The following is a 27,997-nucleotide window of genomic DNA, read 5'->3' as shown; positions in this document are numbered from 1 at the left end:
TCCACGTTCGGTTCCGCGGAAGTTTCGTTCTGCGAGTCGTCTCGTGCGGACGGTTCCCAGCAAGCCGCGCAAATCCGCCGCGGAAACCACGAGGAATTTACTTTTTCCGTTTGGGTGACGGGTGAATGCGACTTCGGCACAGACGGAACACAGTCTCCCGCGAGGACTTCCGCCCGCTAAAACTGAGATTGCAGAGGACCGGGTGACATGTCGGTGTTCGCCTGTTGCATACGTCGGGTGAGTTTTCCTCGAATTTCCCGGGTCAACGATGCATAAGTGCGCGAACTATCAAACCGTGGCGCGTGCAATATATCGAAGAACTTTTCGTCTTTCGACGCGGCATTTCGTTCTTTCGAAACCTTAGACGACGAACTTCCTCTACGGCTATGTTGTTCGACGATGCTTGGCGTCACTTCGTTCTTTTAATTGTCAATTTTCATCTGTTCGACACTGTCGCGCAATGGGAAGTGCGCCGTATTACAATGTCTGAAAGCTTATCGTACGTTACAGGATATAATAACTAATGCGAAAACGCGAAAGAAATGATTTTCCGATTTATAAATCTGCATCGAATTAAGGAGACAGAAGAGCTTCCACTTTTATTATATAAAATAAAAATTAAATAGATATACTCAGTACACTCGCGTAACTGTATCACACTCGATAAATCATGCTTACGCCGTGCAATTAATTTTCAAGTTGGGACTAACGTTTCGATGCGAATGATTTAAGCAAATAAGACGATCATTTTCGATACGGAGGATGTACATTTTTAAGCGAAATCAATAAATTCGACTCGAATAACATGACAATTTCCATGTTTCGGATCATGTACATTGAGCTATCCAATAACGTACAAATTCGTTCCAGGGCTTCGTTCGTTTTAGCATCCATTCGTTACAGGATACATTGTTTCATATCTCAAAATTGTTATATCTATACAACAGTATTGCCCAGTCATCATATTTTGGTACCGTCAGATATTATACATTTCATATTAAAATCCTACTTTGGGCGAAATCATTGTATACAGTAATAACTATGCTGCATATTTGGTAATAATATTCGTCCAAAGTAAGACTTTAATATGAAATGTAATTTCTGACGATATATCAAAATATGATGACTGACCAATACCGTTATTTACGATCGTTGCTGACAGATTCCAATTGGCATAGCGATGTTATGAGAAAAACTGTTCGCTGCACCATTCGTTCGTTGTAGAATACCTCACTGTAGATTCAAAATGCTATACAGATTGTACCCAAAATCGTGGTGCATCCGGTGAGGCGATTCTACATGTAAAGATAAATCGGAGAAAAGTGATAGCATTTATTTTCATTTAAGACTCTGTTTACGGGAAAAAATTAAAGATCCGTGTCAGGTATCCGGATAGGTACTAACTGTGAGCTTCGACTTTTCGAAGTTCCTGTTTCTGCTCGTGTTTTGTCTTTTCTTTCTTATATAATTTAGTGTTTCATATCTTATCAGCTCTCTTAGCTTATTAGATCGTATCTGCTCGTGTTTTTATAAAGAAAACATGGGCGCTTATTATCTGCGCGTCCTATTATTCATGCTACGATGGAAACTCAGTTAAACGAACTAGATGTCCCTCGATCTTTATTATTTAGATTTTTAATTACTCCAAATATATATATAACGACGATAGAACTATAGATGAACCTCGATTAAATCTCGACTTATCATCCTATAATATTGTACTAATAATTTATCGAAAATAAAAGAAAATTAACTATCAATTTTGAATTCGAATAATCGATTTGCACTATCAATCTCTTTCGTGGCTTCGCGATGTTTGCGGATAGAAATCAAGAATATCTGGAGATGATTCTTTCCTTTGGGAGCATATCATGGTAACGCATCTGTAGCAAACCGTTTGTACAGAGAACATTATGCTAATTCCCATCATCCCGACAGACGCGTGATTGTAAGAACAAAGCGAAATCTGCTTGAACATGGTTCTTCTCGTCGAATAATTCATTTAACATGTTGTACGCGCAGCGTTAATCGGTAGAGTTTCTCCCGGCGCCACGAAGCAAAAAAAGATTTACAAAAGACTATATTGTATTGTTATGAGCGCGTTCAGAGTCACCCCTATTATGTTTACAATGTTTTAACGAATCCCATCGTAACTAATAAAATGTTATAATATTTAAAAAAAAAAATTTAAATATAAGTATAATTTGTTAGTATAAGTATATTTTTAGCATTTGTTTTTGTTTATTTTATACTTTATTGTTACCCTATATTGTCTATACTCGTCACAGTTGTGTTACACGTAAAATTATTATAAATTACCTCCAAAATCCTGCTTTAATTGGACGAAGACTGCGGAAACATAGCCTTGCCTTCACCCAGATATGGGTGACGTGGCGTTCAACGTGTTAACGAACAGAGTTGTGCACGCAGCAACACGGTCAACATTTCGGACGCTTGTTATATTAATAAAGCGATGCTTGAAAGATACGAAACTTATACTATATTTATGAAACCGTTCATTAGAGCGCGCATTTTTACGCGCATATTTTTAAAAATTTGTTGCTCCGATCGTAAGAGACAGATGCCGGATATTTATTTAAATTTTCTGTTAATAATTTCAACAAGTTGAAAATATTACATCGATACCCATTAACGCATTATGTGCGGGAAAGGAATTAGCACTTTTTTAAAAATTTAATTTTTAAAATGTTATTGTACATTTGAGTTAATAATGCAAACACGAGCAGAACAGAGAAGTTCGACAGGTCGAACAAATTACAAAAATACCCGACGGATTTTCGAATTCATTTTTCTCTATTTTCTGAGTCGATCTAGACAATTTTTATTTTGTATAAAACTCTACAGCTAATCTTTAATCCTTCTTTTGCAATGTTTATCGAAAATTTAACGTTAGCAAATCTTTCCTGGCAACCGGAAGATCGTTGATTTGTACCTATAAATCTTTACTTTGTTACGTGATAGATCTCCAGATCAGAGTAAGAACGGTCCCAAAAGTTCAGAATAAATTTATAAATATGTTCATATCAAGTGTACTGATGCGCGATTTATGGTCTCCGTAAACTATTCTTATACACGCTTCTCACAGAAAACGTCACTTACTACAATCTAAAAGTTACCAGGAAGTGTTTATCAAAATGAGTCTTGTTTGCTTGCTAAATATAAATTAGTTCGTAATTCAAAACAACAAGTTTAGTTTCTTATATAGTATAAACTCGATTTTCAAACTAATAAGTCATTGTTGTCTTCAAAAGTTTGAACTAAATAGTATATATACATATATATATATACATATACATACACACACACATATATATAAAAACTTGTTATTTATATGAAAATTTTTTTATTTATTTACATTTTTGCGAAGTTCGCTAGAAAGAATATTAGCTAAAAATCAACAATCAGAAAATTCACAAGAAGGCATTTATCAGAACGAGTCTTGTTTATTTACTAAACAAATTAACAAGTTTTGTTTATTACAATATAAACTTGATTTTCAAGCTGATAAATCATTATAGTCTCAAAAATTGAAACTAAATACCATAGTAATAGTTTTCCATTAACCCTTCGCTGTCACACTTTCTCTGCGTATATCATACAGTTTTCAAGCAACTGTCACACAAAAGCTAACAATGCTATCGAGACCCAAAAATATTTAGGATATACTTTGAACATTCCAGAACAACGTTTCCTTCATTATAACTCGATATCTCACTTTCAATTATATTAAATTAATTGTTAATTTGCAACATTTACGGAAAAAAAAATGTGGGCCATTTTTACCCAGTGTAACGGCGGAAGGTTAAACATGAAAACGCTCAATGTGTGAACATCGCGTATCCAATATTTCTCTACTTACGTTTTCGCAAAGTTCGCAAAATGAATCATTGCAAAGAAGTTCGTATCCAAAGTGACAGGATAAAATCGCAGAACCAGGCACAACGTTAACCTTAAAAGATAAGAAGACATTGCAATAGCCGTAGAAGAATTCAAGTTCACGATGCAACGTCGAAGAAATCGCGAAAGCATGCAATTCGGTTCCGCGGAAGAAGGTTCAGGCGAGTCGCCTCGCATCGAGGCACAGATCGTCGAAGATTTCATGGCCGAAAAAACGAAGCTAAGAGGTCGCTTGTTTACCGGCAAAAAAAAAATCGGTGTCGCGTCGATTCTTCCACGACCACGGGCTAGCCTTAATTCTTGCTCACCCCTGTCGCTCAGGTGGCAGAATCGGTAAACAGAAAAAATGAAGTTAAGTTCGCACGTTACGGGGGCCGCCGGGGACTGGGAACGTGTTCAGCGTAACTCGCTAGGGTGAACGGATACATTTTCCGCTACTTAACGGATTTCATGCTCAACTATCAAAGAGATCGCGTCCTTGCTCTAATCAGCGTGCGTATTAATAGAACGCGACTTGGGTTTTTGCAAAATTTTCTTGGAATGGTCTCCGATGCGACGGCGATCCTTCTCTTGGGACCGGCTACGCGCAGAAATACTCATTCAGAAAGGAAACGCCTGGGAAGAAGACGCGGCTTATCAAAGAGAAAACCGTGCCTTTTTTTAGCCTAAGACGCTTCGAGCGTGCGGCTAGGTATGATCAATTAATTTTACCCGAACCCTTCTTTTTTTAAATCGTCAGCCTCGGACACGGCTTCCTGACCGATCGGAAAGTTCACCGTCGAAAATCGCCCGGCAAAATCTCTGTGTGTTGTCTGTTCGATCTTGTTTTACGTCACCTTCATCGATGCAGCCACGAGCGAGCACCTATCGTCTCCTGTCTTGCTACACGTTCGAAAACATTGTCAAGGGATAGGAATTGTTTAAAAACCTCCATGATTTTGTTTCGGTGTCGGTATGTCAGCGATGAAAAAAGTAGGAAGAAGTAACACTCGAAACCCAGCTTATTCTCTGATATTTCGCACATGATGTGTAATAAATCATATTCTTCGATTCCTCAGATAAACAAACTGTTATCAACGAACGTTTTAATATTGGATCAATGCGAAAATAATTACGGTTCTGAAGCATCAACTTTAAAACGGTTCAGCTTCAAACACATTTTATATGCGATCCTGTGTATGAAACGAGATCTTCAATTACATTTTTAGACGTATGTTAATTAAACCGTCTGGCAAAGAGCTTTAATTACCGTTAGAAGCCATTTTTATTACTTCGCGTCTCAATTTCAATGCATGCTATGAAATCATAGCAAACCTAATGTTACTTAATAAGTATTCTCAAAAATATAATAATATAATATAATATAATAATATTCTGTAACTCTCTATAATATCGGTGAAAATAATTATAAGAATCTTTGCACAGTTTTTGCACGAATCGCTAACAATTTATTTTCGAACGATCACCAAAAGTTGAAGCGACGAAAATCGCAGTTTTTATGCTATTCTGATTACGAATCAGGTGACAAAGAGTACAGATTAGAGGAGCTTTTGTTTTTGTCGTTACGAGTTCCAACACGTTCCCTACTTTCCATTGATTTTAACCTGACTGAGTAGGAACACGTAGAAACTCAGATTAACGTTCAACAGCAGACGACTTTTTCTGTTCGAGAAGCACGCAAAAAAGGTTGTTTGAATTGTTCAACGTTGTTGTTCTTTGTGTGGGATGTTTTTAAAAAATGCCTATCTCTTGATAATGTTTCCGTATAATCGTTTGTGACATCATCGATAAAGGTGTACAATAGGGAACAAATAACAAGATAACAATCGTACAGTTCACCGTCTCATAAGTCACATTCGAACCTCGTTCTGTTTTGTAGACAGTTGATCTCTGTCATTCGCGTGTGTACAATAACTAGTTCGATCGTCTGCGAACAATCGTTTAGCCTTTGATCAACACGGAACTCCCATATGGAACAGATAATCTTTTCAATAATTGAACATCCGCCAGGCATCTTCTACTGAAAGAACGCTGCTGCAGGTAAACAATATTTCTGAATAAAACAACTCAATGTTTATCTCTTGTCGCTCTGCTTTTATTAACGTGTTCGCTATCAAGATTCGTTTCACTGGCACTGGTTATGCAAGAAAGAGTGGTACGAGGAATATTTATAGATTGAAGAGGATTTAAAAATGTCGGCCAAGTCACTGTCTGAGCTGAAATTAAATAAATATACAGTAAGGAGCAAAATTGTATGAATCGTACAAATTTTTTCAACAAATGAGACATCGGAAAATGGAAATTAGTGGTATTAATATTTTGTTTACTCATGTAAGAAATTCGAACAAATCTTCAACGTTTGGAATGTGTTGGGTAAGAAAACACCAATAGGTAAGAAAATTATTGGCACACCTTTGAGAACGGTTTATAACTTGTTTAAAACTGTTTCGAAACTGTTTTACAAATTTTTATTTTGCTATTACTTGGAACGACAAATAAAGTAAAGAAGCTCGCGTCTTTTTTTCAACTTTCGATACGTGTGAAACCTCTTCTGATTTTAACAGGAGGGTTCTTTGTAATTTATTTATAACCATCTGAGAAAAATCGTTTGCGATATCCGAAACTCTAAACTTACGATTGGAAATATTGATTACCATATATTTCCTAAAATACTCATAAGATTGATCCAGTTTCGCTCCCATGCATACACACTTACCGGCAAAGATTAAGAAACTTTACATATCGTTAACGTTTGAGTAAAATTTGATATTTGAATAAATACAAGTCTTATTAAAATGAAATTGCAAATAAAATTATAATATTGTTTTACTTGGTGCATACGACAAATAAAGGAAATAACGAAAATTAGAAGAAAATTACACAAAATTAAAAATAAGTAAAAAAATGCAAAGATAAGATAAAGAGAACAGAAATTAAAAATTTATAAATAAATAAAATCAATATTTCCGTTGACATGATACAAATGTTCATCCTATGTTAAGAAGATTTACAGCACCAAAGAATATGCATCTGTGTAACATGTTCCTTAACTTTTGCCGGGAAGTGCAGATAATCCACTATGCGAGAGAATCATGTTTCTCGCACACGTGGCTGGTGGCAGTTGCGTCTTTAGTATCCTTTTTCTTAAAGTAGCTTGTCTATCTCGCTTTGAATGGCAATCTAGTAAGAAGTTGTTGGCTTTTGGCACATTTGGTAGCAAACGTGTCGAATCGACCTCACGGAAGACTTAAATGCAACGAAGCGACGTTTTTCAGAATCATCGACAAATGGATGATGCAAGGCAACTGGCGCTGCTGAAGGAGGCGCCGGAAATCTCATGGGAGAACACATTAGGCGCGCCAAACGGCGTCCCATTCGACGAGGACACCAAGGAACTGCTCAGGAATTGCCTGGACGTCACCGCGCCATCGCCCACGACCCTGGCACAAATCATCAAGCGAAGCGAGGTGTTCCCTATAAATTTCCCGATTAAAACGACCAGGTGCTCCGCTCTCAGAGACAGAGGAATCAGCACCGACATCCTTGAGGTTCGTCCTTTAAATTTGATCAACTGTGTTTCCTCGTTTTCCAGACGCTCTCCCTTGATTTAACGCGAAGCCATCACCTTGCGTATTTACTTCGTTCATTTCCGTATTTCTTTCCTGTTCTTCTCTTGCACTGCTTCGGTGTTATTTTTCACCTGTTTACTCGTTCTTTCTTACCATCTTTCCGCCACGTTTCATTCTTTTTTTAGAGTCCCACCGGCAATTCTTTCGTTTCATTGTGCCGCGATTTCCAAATTAACTTGCACATCGATTTCGCGTTGATTACATTTCGCTTAGTTGAACGAGGCGACGTTGGTGTGATTTCATTTTTATTCTTGCTTTCTGCGCGACATCTCCTTTGCTTCCACTTTATGTTCATTTTGTATTCATTCTGTATTCATTCTGCATTCATTCTGCATTCATTCTGCATTCATTCTATATTCATTCTACATTCATCTATTCGCCCTGATAAATATGGACTGTAAAACTCGATGAATATGATGTATACATTAGAATCGCGAAGAAAGCTCAGATAAAATTGAGAACAAAATAATGTTATTAAATCAGGTAAAACGCGAAGCACAGAGGATTTACCTCCTTCGCCCTAATCTTTCTCCTTTTTCACCAAAATATGACGCAATAGAATGTGCGTCATTTAATCGTGCCATTCGAAAGTCTCTTAAATGCACAATAAAAAATTATTAAGGCGGAAAGGTGCAAAAATATGTTCTCATTTTTATTCAGGTCGTTTAAAATGTGTGCCTCTGCATACGTATGTTTTACATTCATCAGGCTAAACCGGGTTTAACAGCGGCCACTTTTGTCCCATTTTAAATATTGTTTCGTTTCAAACGCATATTCATACTTCTGTTTTATCTCGATCAAATTCCATCTCGCAATGGCAACGTAATCTCTCGTCCCCTTTCTGATTTTTATTTTACCAAAATCATCCCGATACACCGAGCATCAGCAGTTCTATTCGCGTCTGTTTCGAAATTTCATTGAAATCGAATACTATTAAAAGTAATCGGTCTCGATTGACCGTGATGTTAATTCCAGATGAATGCGAACTCAGTTTATCCGGTGATACACGAGGCGATGCTGCCGTTACTGGCGCGATGGTTGAAGCACAAACAATCGAACGGGAGTGCCATCGAGAGATCGATGTACAAAGATATGGGATTGATACAGTTTATTCACCGTTTACTGGAGAAGCGAGCTGTGCATTTTTATGGGCCCGACGATCGATGGAAGCTAATCGATGGTAAAACGGGTGTCAACGGATGGGAGAGCGTTGGTACTGATCACGAGAAGGAGCCTTTGGTTAGTGCCCCCCACCCCCTCCCCCAGCATAATTTCAAGCAATCGTTTGAAACGATCTTATACATTAACGACGAGAGTTTTCTTAAAGAACAAAGAATATTTTCGTAACAAAACTAGATTATATAGATTATATAAAATATTGCGTAGTTCAGAAAGTGATTTCGATCTTTCACGAGAAAATGAGAGACGATCTTTTAATATTTAGAGTACATATTATTTAACAATGTATCGTTCTATAACTTTTTCACATTTTTCCGGCAGCTTTGAAATCTTGCGCTCGCAGAGGTCCTGTTTTCTTTTATTGGCAAAATACTGAATCAAGTACTTTTTTAACAACCTTAAAAAACGAATTTACATATAACTTCGGAATTTGCACGTTTGTTGTGAGTCAAGTTAGTATTATTGATTAGAACTGTATAATAATTTCTTAACGAATACGTCGATAAAAAATAATTTAGAAATATAAGAAAATAGTTTTCAATTTTGATAATAAAATAATATTATATGTGTTGATTGTATCAATCAACTTCTAAAATAGAATGCACTGATGTCAGCACATGAATATTCGTCCTGAAAGGATTAACTTTTCATCTAAACTCTTTCTCCTTGTGCCTGACAAAATTTGTTTCCTAAAAGTTCCAGTACTTGAACACTTTATCTCATTATAAGAATTCAGTTCTTCCATTTGTCTGATCGATTAACATGGCGATTCTTCGCCGACAATCGAATGGAATATCATCGGATTCGAGTCAGCTATATGTAATTTATTTGTTATAAAACCGCATTGAACGGGCAATAAAAACTTCAATGGAGGTCCGATAGATTAGTCATTCAACACAGCTTCCATCTCGTCTCGCGATCTCCGTTTTCATGGAATCGTTTTAATCGAGAACTTCAAAGCTACGACTCCCCATACATGATCGTGTACGCACAAAATGTTTCAAGACCGATAATAAGAGACATATACAGGATTGTGGCGTTAATCTCCTCGCGATTAATCTCCCTTCAATGAATCTCGATAAGCTTGTCATTATACTCGTCTCAATATCAGCGAAATTGCCCAGAGAGGCCGATTATACATTTACTCGCGCTTTGAATGCAATTCGGTTTCCTTTCATCTATAAATATCCTTTAACAGGGGAGGAAATCCTGCAGAAATTCCGGATGAGAAATTGTCTGTGTTGAAAATTCGAAAAAGATTTGAATGTAATTGAAATTATTTCTGTAGAATATTCTGGAAAAGATCTCGATACAAGTAAAATTTGTTCTGTAAAGAATTCTGAAAAGATTTGAATGCAATTGAGAATTTATTTTTGTGTAGAATATTCGGGAAAAGATCTCGACACAATTGGAATCTTTTCCGTGAAGAGTTCTGAAAAGATTTGAATACAATTGCAATTATTTGTATAGCAAATTCCACAAAAATTCTAGAAACAACTGAAATTGCTTCTGTAAAGAACTCTGCAAAGATTCGAATGCAATTGAAATTATTTGCCCAAAAAACTTCGGAGAATTCTGTAAGCAACTGAGACGAATCTTCTGGTCGACAGGTCCTGACGAAATGCTTGTCTTACGACGAGATCAAGTTGTCAGCGATGCTGACGTTGTCCTCTCACAGCGAGTTCATAAACGACGGCTCGCGAGAGAACAGAGGCGTCGTGAGTACCGATCCAGACTCCATTCAGCCGCGAGGAGTCGTTATAGGTGTCGTGGGAACAAGGTTTCGCTTTGTTTATTTCACGCTTATCGTTAACAAAAGAACCTATCGTGTACACACCAGTACGTTGCATTTCCGTCACGGGAAAGCACGCGTTTCACCTTTCCTACCACTGTCCGCAGATTCGAACGACCACGCCTCATGGAGTACCAAGACATCCTAATCACATCTCAACAGAACACCGTAGACAATGGGTGAGTCCTGAATTTTAAGCAATCCATCGCATTACATTCGATGAAAAGTTCATTTTACTCGACTGCTGAACAATGAACAAAAAATCATATGAATCTTTCCTAGAATATAAATAGAGTGAAACGAGTCATCGAACAAATTTTTATGAATATCACAATAATTACGACAGGTTCGATAAAGAAAAAAATTCTTGCAACACGTTGACCATCGGTGACAAGTACCCATGAGTTTTAATGGCGTACCCGGAAGTCACTGCTGGCCGCTGACATTTTCAAACTCATTGTTTTTCTATTTATTACAACGGATCAATGATCGTGTAATTTGATAGAAAAAAGGTATTTAGAATGTAAACAAACTGGAAGAAAAACAGCTTTCTAAAACACTAACAGCTGCGTCAGCCGCTGGCGACAAGTCCTACGATGGAAATCGCTGATGATCACTTCAACTCGCCCACATTTTATTTAAATAAAAAAGAAACGTTTAGATATCTCTTATAAACGAATTATATTAAAAATATGAACAAACAGAGAATAAAAAGTCTGACAGATTAACAGCTTCTGTGGGCGCTGGTGATGAGTTCCTATAACTTCATGACAGTTTGAAACTCCCTGCCTCTCCACTTGAAACAAATACGTTGCCAATGTTTTATAGACGTTTCTTATAAAACGGAAAATTTAATTTTTTCGCATAAATATCGCTACATGATTCTTATCGGTCAGATACGGACCTCCCAGCTCGCACAGCTCGAACGAACAACGAGGACTGCGACTGATGTGGGCGAAGTTTTACGGAGACGAGTACATTCCGGTTTACGACGAAGCCGTGAAGCGTGCGAAATCGAAGGACAATAGGAGATACTTGACCTTGTCGAATCAGAGTATCTTCGACATCGAGAACTACATGAAGAGGATCCTCGTCAGCGTGGAGATCATTCTTCTCGAGGCGAACACGCGAGCCGAGAAACAAAACACGACTGCCTTCCTGCACGTTGTAGGCTTCGGTCTCGGTTAGTGTGTTTTTGATCATCCTCTGTAACAATTTTTCATTCCATGAACGATAATTGTCTACAATCGCGTGGATTTCCTTCGCCAATGCCGAACATTTTCTAGGCTGTTCAACAACCTCGTGGATCTCGCACGTTTGTTTAAGGGAGCCATTTAATTGTCCTTTGAAAACTTTTCAATGCAAAAAGTTTCTTAACATATTTTTCAACAGTTACCTCTTAGTCCAACAGTCACTCTTTGTATTATAAAACTTTCGATAGCTAAATAAATAAAAATCCAAAGCCGTTCAATTCATAGTGAACACTTCCTCAAAATTTGGGGATTAATTGTTATTATTGGACTGCGGGTCTTTATGCAAAATAAAATGTTTCTCCGTCAATTGCAAGAAGCAGAAGCCACGACGACAATTTATTCTTTCTCGAATAATTTCAGAAATTGAGATTTCAGATTGTATTGTACAATCCATCGACTAAACTAAACATCAAAGTTAATTCACATATTTATTATGTAAAGTCTACTGTCCAATAGAAAGGTGGATGCGCCCAAAACAATGAGGCAAATAAAAGGAGATTGGAAATAGGTGTTCGGTTCTCGAAGAAAGGATTAAAGAAAGATGATGTTTTCAGGCGTCTGGGGTATAATCCAGGATCAAGAGATATACTTCCTGAAGACTTTCGAGATCGCCATTAAAAAGATGAAGAAGAAGCTGAAACACGTCTCGGACATAATGTTCGCATATTTCTCGCAGCAAAAGTGCGGCGACGTGGGGAACGGCGACTATCTCGGAGGTTTGTACGAATTTCCATGATTCTCCTGTCCTCTCCCGACGAGAAAAACAGCCGCCAATTTATCCGCGATCTTCTTCCAGACATAAAGATCCATTTCGCTATCAGGGAGCCTCACAGCCGACTACTCAGATCTACGGACGCAAACAAGCTTCTCGTAGTGACGTATGCGTGGGACGGGAACGCGCTGCCAGGTCTGTCTGATCGTTAGAAAATTAGTATATGTAGAAGCGTAGCCTAATTTCAATCAGCACCTAAAGCGAGTCATCATCGACGCGTCATAGGAGATAAAAATTCTTCTACAACATATATTTTTGCACTTTTTATTCGGAATCTGTCATGATCCCAGTATTATTAGTCATCTTTGTAAAAATCGTCATCCTAGTTAAGGGATTAACCCTTTTAGGATTACCGCGATGTGCAAAACGAATTTTTTAAATTTTCGTTCCGGGTTCAGAGGAAAAAGTTTTATGTTTATTCTTTCTCTGTCATTCCAAGTAACTGCAAAATTTACAAAATGTGGTTTTAGTTATTGAACAGTAAACTAGTGTACAAACTTTAACATCATATTCAAGATATATTCGAAGTTTTCAAAATTATAAGTGCGTTTTAAAAGGTGTTCTGTTCAACTCTGCGCACTGTTGTTAATTAAACCACGATGGACAACAATTGTCAGATTTTGTGATTGTTTGTAAATGGTATTAATTTGTTTTCGGCCTGATTTCGCTGTATATCCTGAGAAAAAGGAACATTTGCAGTTTTATTACCGATTGTCCAAGAGCTGTAATTTGGGTCTAATCTAGATACTGATTCGAATTCGGCAGCTCTCATATATCCTAGTAATGCTAACTTGTTCGTAATCGAATCATAATCGGATCATTGCACGGCAGGAAATGAATTTTGGAGCGGATTCCTTTCGTCGAGCGGAGACCCTGCAGCAGCGTGCAGCAGTCAAGTAGCCGAGCTGCACACGTCCAGAATTAATCCGAAAACTTGCGGTGCCAGCTTGCACGTGGCCTCAGCTGAACACGGTATTTTACACATATCGGATTACGCGAAGCTACATCTTACTTAGGTGAGTCTTCTGATTTTACTCGCAATCGGAAGGGAAGATCGCGGAGCTGGAGAGATGCTGGTGCATCCCTAGACTTTCTAACACTTATATCGTAGGACTATCTTCAGAAACATTTTGAAACTTCGTTCAATTAGAATGATCTTCTAGAATAATTTATAAACGAAAAATTTCAGTTACAAAATTCTGAACCGTCATTATTTCTATGAAAATTAATAATAAAATTAATTTTAAGAATGAAATTGTTGCATTCATAATACAATAAAATAGCATTTCGAATATAGTGAATTATTCGAATAAAGTTTTGTTCGGATAAGATTTCAAATTTTTTAAACCAATGAAATTTTATTCGAATAAATTTGCGAATAAGAGTATTTGTAGTAATCGTATGTATTCGAACTGTTCAGTACCGAATGTCATAGAAGATTTCTGGATTTGCAGTTTTGCTCTTTAATCGATAATGAATTGGATCTGAATAAATGTACAAATGAAAAAGTTATTTCCAACAACGAATCATTGTTCCTGGGATAAAATTATATTCGTATAACGTTTCGAATATATTTCTCGAACAAATCTTTCGAATAAAGTTTCATTTATTATTCGTTATTTTATTCGAATAAAATTGTATTCGTTATTCGTTAATTTATTCGGATAAGATTGTATTCGTTATTCGTTAATTTATTCGGATAAAATTGTATTCGTTATTCGTTAATTTATTCGGATAAAATTGTATTCTCGATTCGTTAATTTATTCGAATAAAATATGCCTAACTCTGGCCTGGGTTGTACAATCAAAAATGTTCGATTATTTGCAAATCGGCACAAGTGAATCTGAAATCAAGAAAATCTGCATCGAATCAAGTATTTGGACAAAGTCCTCAATTTTACCGCGCTGTGCGTCGTGAAAATATCGATGAAAAAAGCGCATCTCCAGACCGCAGGATCTTTCCGATCCCAAAAGCCAGCAACGATTTCCTTAAAAAAGAAACCGTCCTCCAGGAGCGGGCCTGCCCGTTGGGCACCACCGGTCAGCGAAGACCATCCCGGTCTCCTCGGAATCAGAGAAGTCGCAGCGCGGACGTGGACTGTCTGAAGAAGTACACGGAGAGACGCGTGGAAGACCGAAGGCACACAGATGTGGCGGACACGAGCAAGCTGGACCCGTCCCGTTGGATCCCGCTGACGAAGAACATGAGCCGGAGCCAGCCGACTACATCGAAGAAGTCTCCGCAGTCGTCCAGGGACGAGGAGAAGCGTCGCTCGATGACGATGGACATCGAGGAGACGATTAACGATATACTGCGATCCAGCGCCGTTCCGGTGCCGAAGAAACTGACCCCGACAAAGGAGGAAGAAACGACGAAGGAGGTCGACGAGAAAGACGAGACAACGATGACGACGACGGCGACGACGGCAACGATAGGAACGACGACGATAGGGACGTCGACGGCGGCCCCGTTGTCGACCATGTTGGCCTCCACTCACAGAACGACGACTGGCCGCAGCCATAGCACCGACGTCGGCCGCGCTAAAAACGAAAAACCCGTCGAGGAACGAAGGCATACGGAGGCTGATTCCCGAATGATCGCGACGAGGTTGACAGAGCACATTTTCCTAGTCAAAAAGAAACCGATGCCGTGAATCACATGCTAACACTATAATATCGCCGTTAACAGATCACTATGATAACCGCATGAATAACTAAGCGTTAAACTTGTCGTAAGCTCGTGAGATCCAAGTACCTCGCGAGGTAATCAAAAGCTAAAAATAACAGAAAACGTTGCACTAAGCCCCCGTTGTCAAATCGGATATCGTCGTAGCGAAAAAAGAAAAGAATAACAATAATAAGAAACGGCTACGTCACTATGTTTGTCGCATGCGAGTTCGATGTACCGTACGTGTATGTAATAGTCGATGTCGGTCGTTCTGTGGAATAGAAGCTTATGATAACAATAATAATAATAATAATAATAATAATGATAATGTATGTGGTTGCGAACGCAACTCTCGTTTCATTTCGGTAAACGTATTATAAATATGCATACGTATATAATTATATCATATACATAGAGGGAGAAAAGCAAAAAGCAAACGAAAGATTGGTAAATAAATTAACTGGCCGTATTCTGGCGTGTTAGAACGCGATCCCGCTGTTTCGAGTCTCGACAATGGCTTTCTGAGTACCAAATACCTTTAGGTGGCTACCGCCAATTAACACCTCAAGGTTCCGCAACGACGCGTCCTCATCGTTCATCAGGATCAGCAACAGCGAAATCTCGAAATTCGCTGCGGCCAGGTGGCTGACGTTCGTCAATAACCCGTCCCCGTCGGCGTTACCGCGCACGAACCCAGAACCAAAGCCGTCGTCGGCGACGGAACCGGTTTCCGAAGACGGCCGGCGCATAGACACGAAGAACGTGTCGCCGAAATGGGAGCCGATCAGGAAGTTCTCGCCGGTGGCCGCGGCCAAGGTCGTCAAGGACGCTGCACAGGAAAAAGGTGAGAAGCGAGATCGATTGACACGAGACAGGAGAGCCGAGAAGAACGTGGGTCGCTTGCGTGGACGATTGCACCACCTCTGATAACGAAACAACTTGGCGTGCTCGTGGTCGTCTTACGTGAAAAGCAGGGAACGCGAGGATCCTTCGTTTGTTTGATGGAAATGTAATGCGGAGAGGGATTACCGTAGCAGCAAATGTTTTAGTATTTGTTTAATAGGATAGCGAAATCAAACTTCTAGTTCGGTAAGTGGTCTTCGGATGGCGGCCATTTGGAGGCGTTGAGTTTAGGTGTCACGTTACTGGCAAGGAACGATCCCCAGGCGTGACACTCACTCTTTTATGAAATTTCGTACAGTGGTAGAGCTCGTGAAACTAAATTCAATGATATCCGGTTTTAGGTAGAAACGGCTTATAGTTTTCGAGATATTTAATGTTGTTAGTAGATTTTATAGTAATATTTATAGTATTCTTATTATAGTAATTTTACGTAGTTTAGTTTGTAATAGATGCATCAAATCCGCAAACAGTGAGAAGATAAAAAAGATTTAGGATTACCGATATGTCATTATCTCTAACTAGCAATATCATTAGCAAAAGAAAGAAAGTTCTATGCAGCTTCTGTATCTTACAAGTGATGCGCAACATTTTTATTTTGCATATGGACCCGCGATCTAGTTGTTAGAAACGAAGTCAGAAAGATAAGCTGGATTTTGGGTTCTGGCACCGTGCGGCGGAATGGGGTGGAGGGGATGTGGAGAAGTGCTCACGAGTGGTGCAGAAGAAACTATGGGAAGACTCGCGTACCCCGATTCCTAATGTCCCCTCTCTACTATTCTTCCACCACTTGTGTGAGCACTTTACAACTTTAACATGAAATATCTTTAAAACCATAAGCCGTCTGCACCGAAAACTGGGAATATCTGGAAACAAGTGAGTGTCACGCCGGTCGACCTCTCCTTGTGAGTCAAAGTATGAAATCTGTTTCTTATAACATAGTTAGATAGAGTGAGTTATTCGTTGTTACTCGCGGTACACTAACCATTTAACAACACAGTGTCCATTAACGCTAAACCTATCGAACGCTAAAGACGTCTGACACATCTTGATTTATAACAATTACAAGGTAGCATTTATTTAAGATTTTTTTTTTACGAGCTCTACCACTGTGCGAAATCTCATCAACAAGTGAGTGTCACGCCGGTCGACCTCTCCTTGTGAGTTAAAGTATGAAATTTGTTTCTTATAACACAGATAGAGTGAGTTATTCGTTGTTACTCGCGGTACACTAACCATTTAACAACACAGTGTCCATTAACGCTAAACCCATCGAACGCTAAAGACGTCTGACACGTCTTGTTTTATAAGAATTACAAGGCGGCATTTATTTAACATTTTTATTGCAGTGTTTGTTCTGAATTAAGAAATTTATTCGAACATTTCCTACGAAAGTTGCTCTATAATACCGGGAATGTTCAAATAAAAAAAAAATGTGGAACCGGTCGTTTTGACCGCCACGGTAAGTTTAGTGTTAAAAGCATTCTTTCTGGTAACTTGTTCAGATATCATAGTATTCGTCTTTGACTCCATATTTGTGCAGAGATGGCCAAAGGAGAATTTTATGGATCGGGGAAGGAATAATTGGCATTCGTTGAACGATCGATGGTGCGGCAAGTTTTAAATTGTTTAGCGTCGGAAGTTGTAATGGGTGACTTGGTAATTGCAGACAAAGCAGAGTCTAGTCGTGATCCACCATCGTCGAAGCTCTCCCCCGATTCTATCGAGCAATCGCAGAGGCTGACGCAACGTATACGAGAACTTTACGATTTCAAAACTGAGAATGAATGGCCGAAAAGAGCGGTGAACGCACACCACAATAACATATGGATCAGCAAGAGCAGCAGCGAAGAGGATCGATCTGACCAGCAGCGTGTTCGCAGGAACAGCCAAGACTTGGAGTTCAACGACAGGGTGAACGTGATCAAGGTGCGATTAACCTGGCCAATGAATTCCTAAACTCCTAATCTCCTGTCATTTGAACAACACATAGCAAACAACAACAATAAATATCAATAATTATTAGACTGCGGATTTTTATGCAAAATGAAAATTGTCTGCATCGATTGCAAGGAACAGAAATCAAGTAACCTCATGCTTCCTTCAATCGTCTTAACAGATGAAAAATAATTCATTCACGTTTTAAAGTGCTTTCCATTTTTACGCTATTTTAAATTGTGACTACCCAATTTTGTTACAAACGCATGAAATCCGCAAGTCTGATAATCATCGATCGGACAATGTTTATGCATTCGTAGCTCCCGAAGATTGTAAAAAGATCGAAACTTCGACGTTTAACCCTTAGCGGACGACGACTTTTTCGGCAGAGTCAGGTAGCAGGACGAGGCGATTTTTGCAAATATGTCGAGTGTCTTATATGGTACAATAAAATGATCTTACATATAAATTATCTTACAAAAACGTTATATTTCGTTAGTTTATCTATATTCACACTTTTATGAACATAATTTTACAAAAATTATGATTTTTAGTTTCGTTCGGTGTGATAGTTTATAAAACATTGACCGAGATGCATTCTTGGTTTATCTGGACATGTATCACAGAAATAGGTCGTCTCATGTCTTCCCTCTGGTTTGTTTCGACTGGAACAAACTTTGCAATATTTCTTTGTGCCAGTAACAATTACATGCAGTTTCCCGTTTAGACGAATTTCGTCAGAGTTGGACGTCGAACTTGAAGATCTATCTCGTGGTTGACGAAAATCTCCTCTGAATCTGTTGATCAAAATTTTGCGAAAGTTCAAATGTGTAACTGGCTGTTAGTTTCTCTGCCTTTTTACATGTTTATAGAAAATGTACGAATCGATTAAACAAATTTCCAGTCCCCGGAAAAATAATTTGCGCCACCACTTCAGGGATTTTCTCATAAAACAGTACGTTGAACAATGTTGGAGATAATGAAATCTAACATAAACACTGACTGTCGCCTTTCACTTGCCGTTCGTCCTGCCGCGCGAAACGCCGTGGCGACCGAGAGTCGCCTCTCGTCCGTTAAGGGTTAAATCTTCACCCTTTCTTTTACCAGTTATAGTCAACGGAAGTCTACAATCCTCTTTTATCTCGTCTTTACAATTCTTCGCTGCATAAATGTCAACCTAGAAGTCCACGAAACCCTATTCAATGTCTCCGAAACTGATCCTCCGTCCTTTCAGCTGAAGGACACGAAGGTGAAGTCGGTGTTCCAAGACGCCAAGGAACCATCTCCGAAGAATGAAACCCCGAAGAAGACCTCGGAGATCTTCAACAGCGAGTACGAAGATCGTCTGAGGAAGTTCAACGACCGACTGAGGTTCAGCGAGGACCTGGGTATAGCGAAGCCGAAGCTGAAGGAAAGAAGAGCGTACTCGGAGAACTCCGAAGAGAAAGTCCGTCGAACTCGATCGGCCCGATCAACGCGCTCCGATAGCGTGCAAAGTGCCCGCCAACCGCTGGAACGGAAACGCAACTCGGACGCCAGTAGCAAGTCGAGGGGAAGCTACGCGGAGGTGAATCCGGTGAAAAGGGGTTCGCGCACTAGCGACGCGAGTTACGCGAGCGTTCTAACTTATGCGAAACGATCCAGCGTCGACTGCAAGAGCACGAGAAAGATAGTGGAGATTTCGCCCCGAAGAGCTTTCAGCGAGAACGAGGAGAGGCCGGCGACGCCTGTGCCGCCTCTCGAATTCAACGACGATCGTTACGTAGTCGCTCGATCGAAGGTCCTGTCGGAACGCCAGAAGAGGGACAGTACGAGATACAAAATGTACCTGACGTAAACCGACGAATTTCTACGAAACTAATCTTCCCAGAGCGTTTCTCCGCAACCCCTTCAACGTGTTGAGAGCTGATGAAGCAGGCGTGAGTTGACGAATGTGTGTGGGGCACTGCTCTGGCCCGGTTAAATGGCAACGAAACCCGCTCCATGCAACGAAGACGGTCTTATAATCAGGGAACGGATGAATGGCAAGAAAAGGAAATTTTCTGATGGAGGACTCTTATGAATGTGTGAAACAGAACAGGCAATCTTCTGTTGTTGCCTCTATATCGTCTCTATATAATCGTCTTCTGTCGCTTTTTGTGCAAAGCTCCGAGATCCTGCGACTTTGACGTGACGGGGTCCAGAAGGATGACTCCTAGGGGCAAATGAGCGCACTCTGCAAAGTGAGAAAAAGATTAACAAGTCTTCTATCACGGTCTATCTGAAATATCAAGATCGAAAAGTCCTCTGTTTTAGTTTATGTTGAACCGTTGAGATCCGGTGGCTTTTGTACGGTGGGATCCAAAATGGTGGCTCGAGGAGCAATCTCCAACGTGCGAGCACGGTTCTATGCGAAACGATAGATACGCATATAAGTCAGCTGTCTGGGAAAGCAAGATTGACGAATCTTCCATCACCATTTACTACAAATTGTTCAAGCTCGTAAGACTCTGACGTCGTCCAATCGAAAATCGTGGCTCCAAGAGCAACTCGAAACACTTGCTGATAAGCCATCTATGTTAAAATATCGAAGCTCATAAATCTATTATCAGCATCAACGTCAAATTTTTGAGATCCTTTGGCTTTGATAAATTTTACTCGAAAATTGCGGCCCGAAGGGTAATGCAATTACCTCCGCAAGCAAGAGCTGCCACTGCCCACGCCTGAGGCACCGTCCACGACTTCCGGTTTAACTTTTACAAGGACGCTAGGTTATGGAAATCAAAGCTGTACGATGCTTTACGTTCGATGGAACATCCGTTTATTTCGATCAGAATTTATTTCGGCTCGTAGAAAGAAAATATCGATATAAAGTGTTACGTGTAATCGTTGAATGGTCACTACTCCTACCCCTCCCCCACAAACGACCCCTTTCTTCCACGATCAATGTGTGAATTTTATTGATGTGTACGCGCCGGTGACCAAGAATTGTTTGCATGTGATGTAGTCGCGAAATTATGGTGGATGTGTCGATGTATTTTGCGAGATTTAACAAATATGTTTTAGTACTTTTTCGGTCAAGGTACTCGAAACGTGTCGATAAACGAATATTAATTTGTACAATTAACACTGTACAAACGATGTAACACGGTTTAACTAATAAAATATTCTTTGAGAAAGACTACTGTTCGATTCTCGACGAGCAACGTCGTTAATTATGGGCTTCGCTTAATGAAGGATTGATACTTCGATCTTTTTTTTGGTACAGCGATGAATTTCAGGGTTCGTTACTAGACTGCGGATCTTTATGCAAAATAAAAAATGTCTGCATCGATTGCAAGACACGAGAGCCAAGTGGAATTTTTGTTCTTTCTCAACTGAATTTTTGTTCTTTATAAATTGAAATTAGTACGTCAACATTCTTTGTTCCTTCCGATCTTCTCACTATTTCATATTTCATCAATTAATTCTTGTCATAAATATATAAAATCCGCAGTCTACGCATTGCTTGATTATGTTCCCTTAAGTCGGTTCGAATAGCGCGAGAAAAAAAAGACAGTAATTCTTTTTCTTTGGGAGTACATGGTAAAGATAATACAAAAGTCAAAAAGATGCGCATGATCGATGGTATAGGATGCATGTGATACGTAACAAAGTGTTTCGATGAAATTATTACAGTGAGCAAGATGCATTATTTTTAAGTAGGTCGTAGAAATCTATGCTAATTCAAATCTTTGAAAAAATTGCGTTCCGATTGCGACACGTCGTGGAAAATCACTCGAGCTGTTCGTCAAAATCATCCTTCGATGATAATTCTAGCGATTTTCTAGTTTGATGCAGATGACGTAACGGTAATAAACCCATTAAAATTTTAATTTTAATTTATTTAATATATTTAAATTCATTAATTTAAATCTATTAAATTAATCCCGAGGTCTTGAACAAATAGCGCCATCGATGCCAGACTACGAAACCCTCGGAATTACCAGCAGTCAATCATTTTGGTAAACAGTTTCAACGTTCTGCCACTACGTGTACTGACGCTGTTTTATATTTCCAGAGCAGATGATTCGTGCCGGATTCTGCACTATATCTTACGATAAAAATGGTAAGAATCATTTGTACTTTCTAGTTTAAACAATAAATCAACTTTCATCGAATAAAACGGATGCAGAAAATTCGCCTGAACATTTCTGTGTCAGAATATTACGTTAGCTATTCAAATAGCAGATTTCATGCCAATTCTGTACATGAATTCAGAGAAATTAAAATTAAAGAAAATTCTGTTGCGGTATATAAAAAGGACCCGTCGTTTATTTTAAAACTTCTTCTATTATCAACTTTTAAAAATGTTTTCAAGCTGTAATCACTGTATACTTGCGGAATTTAATTTGGTGTAATGAATTAGCTTCGTTAGGTACGTCAGAAACGAATCTTTACGTCGCAAGGACACCTTCGAAAGAAACAAAATATTACTTCTTCAGCACAACATTACATAAATAATGCATCTTTCTGCTCTCTGTTGCCACTGTCGACTCTCTACGACGATTTATAACTGCGACGTTGCATATCTGAATATTAATACTTCTTAAACCTATTGCGTTTCGCATATTCGTTACGGCATTGTATTAAACAAAGTTGCTTTCCCAAGACCAGCACATTTATGGCACAAGCTCACTAATTATAGTTTATATTATAATTTATCTGTCCATTCTGACCGTAAACAAACGTTGTAATCCTTCTTATTAAAAGAAAAAAGGGCGAACACATTCAAACGTTCTCAGCGCGAAAACTTGATCCCCCCGAAGTCAAGATCGGCGCTTAGCATTACTACTTTCAAGAACGTCGATCGCCTATTCGTAGAAAATAGTCACGACCGACACCGCTGTTCCAACGTTCGCGTTTCCGGCTCTTCTACTTCCGGTCGGGGTTCCGGAAGTCACCACGGTAAGGCGGATTCGAGTCCTTGACGAAGGTAACTTTCACTCTTTTACGAACCGCGCTGTTGTGGCCAGACGAAGGCAAAGTGCAGTCTCTTCCCTGACCAGGCTGTTCGTCGTCCTCCATCTCTATCTTCAACCTCTTCTGACCACGGAGTTTCTGAGGACCTTCTGAGCTCGACACGTTCGCCGGGGCCACGACGTTGTTGTTGTTGTTGATGTTGTTGGTGTTGTTGTTATTGTTGCTGCTGCTGCTGTTGCTGCTGTTGTTGTTGTTGTTGTTCAAGAGCGAGCTCTGGGAGCAGTTCAAGATGTTAGGGCCGGTCATAGCTTGCACGCCGATTTGAGGCGACTTCGGGAAGGTCGTAGGTCGTGGTGGCCGGATCAGGCTTCCATTCGTCAGCGGACCAGGTGAGAAATTGTTCTGGCCGATGGTCGAAGGTGTCGCGCTCCTTCTATTTACCGTGGTGGTGATGTTGTGACCACCGGGTGCGATCATTAGCAGGTTGTTGCCGTTTTTGTCGCACGTAATATGTGACACCGGGTGTTGTACTTGTTTTTGCACGGAAAAGTTCGTTCTGTAGGTGTTGTGGTTTTCGGCGGCGTGCTTCTCTTGCTTCAGGAAAGTCACCGACGGCTTGCTGGTGTAGGCTGTCGAGTTTTGGGCATTGAACGCTGGCTCACACTTAATTCGCACCTCGTGTTGAGTGATCTCGTTACGGTCCTGCGCTTTTTGCCATTCAAGGACATTGCTTAACAGCCTTATATACCTGAAAAACCATAATTGTTAATATTACAAGTACCGAGTCCTAAATGTGTGTATATATATATATATATAATAACAATGTGATACATACAGTAGCTCACGAAAGTATTCGGACGCCTCTTAAAACGCAATAACTTTTTTAAAACTGGACTAAGAGACTTGAATTTTTTTTAGATGACAGCGGAACTAGTCTAGCCGACGATGACCAAAATGCCTTTTTTAAATTTTGCTATTACTTGGAATGACAAAAGAAAATAAAAAAAACTCTCGTTCTTTTTAACTTTTTTATCTGAGCCTATAACGAAAATATAAAAAATGCCTCTCATAGATCTCGGTAACTTATATGCGTGCTGAAAATTTCATCGAAATTAGTCCAGTTTTAAAAAAGTTATTGCGTTTTAAAAGGCGTCCGAATACTTTCGTGAGCTACTGTATATTATTTTATAGCAATATCAAGATTGGATTAATTTAAACTTCCTGCGATTTTTATTATAATATGCGCTCGAATGAAGAAGTTCGTATTAAAATTTCTGCCAAAAACATTTCTTACAGTATCAGGGATTGTAAAAGAAAAGAATCATTTTAACTGGTTTGGTAATTCTAATGTCAATGGAGGTTTGTGACAGTTGGGTGAAAAAGTGATTATGGATTGATTAGCTAAAAATCGATGACGAAGTGAATAGAGTTTTATTCGCGTAGTCATCGGATTTTAACTGCTAGCTACATGATAGATTTTTCTGGGAAGGAGAAAGAGGACGAACCATGTTTCTAATTAGAATAAAATATTAGAATATTGGAATATTGTTATACATACAAGGTGCCCATAATTATGTTAACGCCCGTTTTTCATTAATAACTCGTAAACAAAGCCGCGGACTGCATTTTCGCTAAGGAAAAAGTTACTTCAAATGACTTCAGGAATCAATCCTTTGCAAGTGTTAACGTAATTATGGGACACCCTGTATAGATATATATGCACTTAATTTAAGAATATTCGACCAAAGAATAAGTTTAAATACAATGAGACCTTGATAGTAATATTTTGTTTTTATTGTTACTTTTAGAGTACTAGTAATTTATTATACAGTGGCACACAAAAGTTTTCATACAGCTTTTAAAACGCAAATAACTATTTTAAAACTGGACTAATTGACTTGAACTTTTACTAACTACAAACGAACTACAAAAGGCATTTTTTAAATTTTCGTTATAGGCTCAGATAAAAAAGTTAAAAAAACGGGGACTTCCAATTTTTTTCATTCTAAATAATAGCTAAATTAAAAAAAAAAGCTTTTTAGTCATCGTCTAGTAGACTAGTCTCTCTGTCATCTAAAAAAAATTCCAGTCACTTAGTACAGTTTTCAAAAAGTTATTGTGTTTTAAAATGTGTACAAACACTTTTGTGGGCCACTGTAGATTTTAATTATGTAACGAAATTATACAAATCGGAAGTCATCCAAAGCCGAAAGGCAAGTATTAAGTGAATAAATAAAATAGATTTATCTGATTTTGATTTTTCTAAGAATGAAAGTTTCTAGAGTATCAAAAAACAAGTTACCGTATCGCCAATCGTAAAATCTCATTTTTAGACAGCTTCTTGTCCGGAGGATGAGTAGGCACCAATTTTCGAAGCTCGGCGAAAGCGCCGCTGACATTTTGCTGTCTCCAACGTTCTCTACTGTTTGTAAATAATTTTCGAACGCCTAAGGTTCCGACACGAAGCGTCGGCGATCCAAGATGACTACCTCCCGTGGGCGAAATACCGTCTAGCTACGAAATTAGTTGAATGCTGGTAAAATAAATTACAGTGAGAATATCAAAGATCATGTGTCAGAATACTAGATTTAAAAATATAGTATCAAATTAAATCAACATACACTACAAGTTCCCTTAAATTTTCGTTTCTGTAAAGTTTTTATAAATCTTCTTGTTAAATAACTTTTTTAAATATTTCATATTCTTGACCTCAACAATCGGTTCACCGAATTGTAAATTCGCCTAAACTTCCGGGGTTTGCTTGCACCCGCAATATCAGTACGTTAAGATTGAATAATTTTACACGATTTTTTCAGTGAATATAATCAAATTGAATAATTTTATATAATTTACACCGTCGATAAAAATGAACTTTTCCAAAGACTGAACAGAAGAATATACACTTAAAATACACAAACACAGAGATAGCAATTAGCCAGTCAAATGTAGAGCTACTTTTGATCCACTCATGGAGAGAAAAAATACAGAATTGTATTTCTTCACTGTCTCAATTCAGTTCTAGGTACATCTTTTCTAACATATGTGATTCTTGCAGATAAAATCTTTTCGTACATGTCAGAAGAGAGCCTAGTCTAAAACAACCGTCGCAAAAATTGACTATATTTGAACTTGTACTGGAAGAAGGAGATTTTTTGTTAACACTGAATGAAAAATTATCTCACGGAGTTAGTCCGATCCCGTCGCTTCTTTCCTTGATCGTCTTCTTCGTCGGTGTCGTGCGAGTAAAATTCATCGGACAATGTCGCCTCCTCTTCAGTGTCTCTGGGTGTTTCTGGTGAATCCCCGACCTCCTCGGCAAGTTCTCCTTCGGCAGAGAGCAAAGACTCGGCTGGTGAACCGTTCTCTGTGTCCACGGTTCCACCGGAACAGCCGTTGTACGTCAACATCGACTGGAATTTGAGAATAATTCTCCTTGGACTGTTTGCACAGCGACTCGTTCGTTTCAACGACCGCGTTTAAAGTTTCGAGTCGATTTTAAAAGGTTTTCGATCCGCGTGACACGATTAACTGGCCGATGACAAAAGCCCCGAGAAATCTGGTCATATTATCGCGGACGAAATTAGCCTACATAGCGCCAACAGGATGCTCGTATCACACCCCCTCTTGCTTCTATTGTCCCTGACATTCAGCAGATATGCGTGTCAATTGCTGTGTTTCGTGGTCTTTGTGACTTGCGTTTGTCAACTGCGATGCTTGATCGGTCGAATGTTAACGTCGAGGAATTTCTCTTCCCTCCTGGAAGCTTCCTTCTTGTGTAATAAGCGCGATCGAAGCTACTTTGACACTGTGGAATCGTTCAGTGGAGACGTTCATCAAAATGCCAACCCTTTGGCACAGTCAAAATTAGGATGCCGAACCTTTCGCGATTTCCCGTTTATCACTGCTTATTTTTTAATACGGAATGGCGCGAATAATCTCCTTCGTTGATTATGAGATTTATTTCAGCGAAGTTCGACTAAAAATGCTTTCGGTATTTAATACAAATATAAATCCTTTTTTCATGTCACGAATTTTTGCTTTGCCATAAATACGCTCATGGAGTCTACGGTCTAGTTAGAATAACACTTGTCGAAGTCCTAGCTTGTTAGACTCCTTTTTTAGACAGTAAAATCGATTAAATCATCTTTCACGCAGTAGATAATTTAAGCAGGAAGATGTTTAGCAAAGTGAGAACTCGAATGCAGTGAAAGCTAGAATCCAGTTTGTCTGATTTTCTGTTTACAGAACGAACATTACCGTGAACTGAAACGGTGAAATGATCCAGAACGATAACGTTCACCAAAATTGAAATGACAACCGCGGTACTCGTCAAGGAACAACGGATAGTTAAGAAAGACACTCATCAAGGACCTGATTTGTTGGACAGTTTAAGCGTTGATGATGTTTGATGTCAATTTAACCTTCTCACCAAACAAACACCACAATCCTCGTAATTGATATCGTCAACATATTCTTGAGCCATCAAGGACGACGGTAAATCATGGTTACGGTACCATCGTGCTGTGAAACGATTTCTCCCTTTCATAGCATTTTATTTTTTATGCACTGCGATATATCCGAAGAGTTTGTGCAAAATCTCTCTGTGCCATTTGTTTTGAGTATTTTATGGGCGATTATAAATATCACCCATACATACGGGAAGGGCATGAGAGTCCGTACGTTGCATAGACATCGTCCTTGAGGCCTTAACGCGATCATATATCGAAATTTGATCGTGCCGCAATAGCTTACCATTATTCACGTGTAAGTTCGGTTCACAATCGCGCACCATTCACGACCGGCAAAAATATTAAACGCAAGTTTCGGGTGTCACGACCGCCGAAGAGCCACTTTACTGACAGATTCGTCCGGGTTACGATTGTAGCTGGCGTTAAACCGACCGACGACTCCAGACGGGCCGATTTAACTAATAGAAAGTGCGGTACAACCCCCGGGAAAATGAATTTTGCGAAGGCGGAGCGCAGGCCTCATGGGTGGAGCTCCTCT

At 39.2% G+C, this 27,997-nt stretch overlaps 3 protein-coding genes across 7 annotated transcripts; 2 read left to right on the top strand and 1 right to left on the bottom strand.

Moving 5' to 3' along the window:
- The first annotated feature begins 1 nt into the window (after position 1).
- Positions 2-14,694, top strand: LOC117223734 (ADP-ribosylarginine hydrolase CG3568). Of its 4 annotated transcripts, XM_076523314.1 has the most exons (12): positions 2-237; positions 5,929-5,958; positions 6,093-6,155; positions 7,194-7,466; positions 8,523-8,786; positions 10,337-10,506; positions 10,626-10,697; positions 11,415-11,701; positions 12,326-12,487; positions 12,568-12,678; positions 13,375-13,559; positions 14,556-14,694. In XM_076523314.1, exons 1-11 carry the CDS (start codon positions 208-210, stop codon positions 13,557-13,559), a joined length of 1,647 nt encoding a protein of 548 aa, XP_076379429.1. In that variant the 5' UTR covers positions 2-207; the 3' UTR covers positions 14,556-14,694. The 4 variants fall into 4 exon arrangements, with proteins under 4 accessions (XP_076379429.1, XP_033332086.1, XP_033332087.1 ...); XM_033476195.2 differs by lacking the exon at positions 6,093-6,155; XM_033476196.2 differs by lacking the exons at positions 5,929-5,958; positions 6,093-6,155 and having other exon boundaries at positions 3-237.
- LOC117223763 (uncharacterized) lies at positions 14,354-21,209 on the top strand. The gene is made up of 5 exons (XM_033476255.2): positions 14,354-14,417; positions 14,491-15,151; positions 15,754-16,055; positions 17,781-18,040; positions 19,284-21,209. The coding sequence occupies exons 1-5, from the start codon at positions 14,354-14,356 to the stop codon at positions 19,884-19,886; spliced, it is 1,890 nt and encodes a 629-aa protein (XP_033332146.2). The 3' UTR covers positions 19,887-21,209.
- HLH3B (Helix loop helix protein 3B) lies at positions 20,827-27,987 on the bottom strand. Of its 2 annotated transcripts, none has more exons than XM_033476197.2 (4): positions 27,743-27,987; positions 26,173-26,400; positions 25,293-25,504; positions 20,827-23,738 (listed from the first exon to the last, which is right to left on the bottom strand). In XM_033476197.2, the coding sequence occupies exons 1-4, from the start codon at positions 27,743-27,745 to the stop codon at positions 22,943-22,945; spliced, it is 1,239 nt and encodes a 412-aa protein (XP_033332088.2). In that variant the 5' UTR covers positions 27,746-27,987; the 3' UTR covers positions 20,827-22,942. The 2 variants fall into 2 exon arrangements, with proteins under 2 accessions (XP_033332088.2, XP_033332089.2); XM_033476198.2 differs by lacking the exon at positions 27,743-27,987 and adding an exon at positions 27,248-27,473.
- Positions 27,988-27,997: the final 10 nt, after the last annotated feature.

Source organism: Megalopta genalis, chromosome 6 (assembly GCF_051020955.1).
Source record: "Megalopta genalis isolate 19385.01 chromosome 6, iyMegGena1_principal, whole genome shotgun sequence".
Classification (NCBI taxonomy): Eukaryota; Metazoa; Arthropoda; class Insecta; order Hymenoptera; family Halictidae; genus Megalopta; species Megalopta genalis.
The sequence above is the reverse complement of the archived record's forward strand: the minus strand, read 5'-3'. Positions and strand labels throughout refer to the sequence as shown.

Bases quoted from the DNA above. Each gene is read 5' to 3' on its own strand.
- LOC117223763 (XM_033476255.2), top strand. From the start codon at position 14,354: ATGTTCGATTATTTGCAAATCGGCACAAGTGAATCTGAAATCAAGAAA. The intron at 15,152-15,753 runs GTTGACAGAGCA...AAATACCTTTAG, and splicing joins TCCCGAATGATCGCGACGAG to GTGGCTACCGCCAATTAACA. The intron at 16,056-17,780 runs GTGAGAAGCGAG...TGGTAATTGCAG, and splicing joins GGACGCTGCACAGGAAAAAG to ACAAAGCAGAGTCTAGTCGT.
- HLH3B (XM_033476197.2), bottom strand. The intron at 25,505-26,172 runs GTGAGATAATTT...CTAATTTCGTAG, and splicing joins GACGGGATCGGACTAACTCC to CTAGACGGTATTTCGCCCAC. The intron at 23,739-25,292 runs GTAACTTGTTTT...ATGGTTTTTCAG, and splicing joins ATTTTACGATTGGCGATACG to GTATATAAGGCTGTTAAGCA.
- LOC117223734 (XM_076523314.1), top strand. From the start codon at position 208: ATGTCGGTGTTCGCCTGTTGCATACGTCGG. The intron at 8,787-10,336 runs GTTAGTGCCCCC...TCTGGTCGACAG, and splicing joins ATCACGAGAAGGAGCCTTTG to GTCCTGACGAAATGCTTGTC. The intron at 10,698-11,414 runs GTGAGTCCTGAA...CTTATCGGTCAG, and splicing joins CAGAACACCGTAGACAATGG to ATACGGACCTCCCAGCTCGC.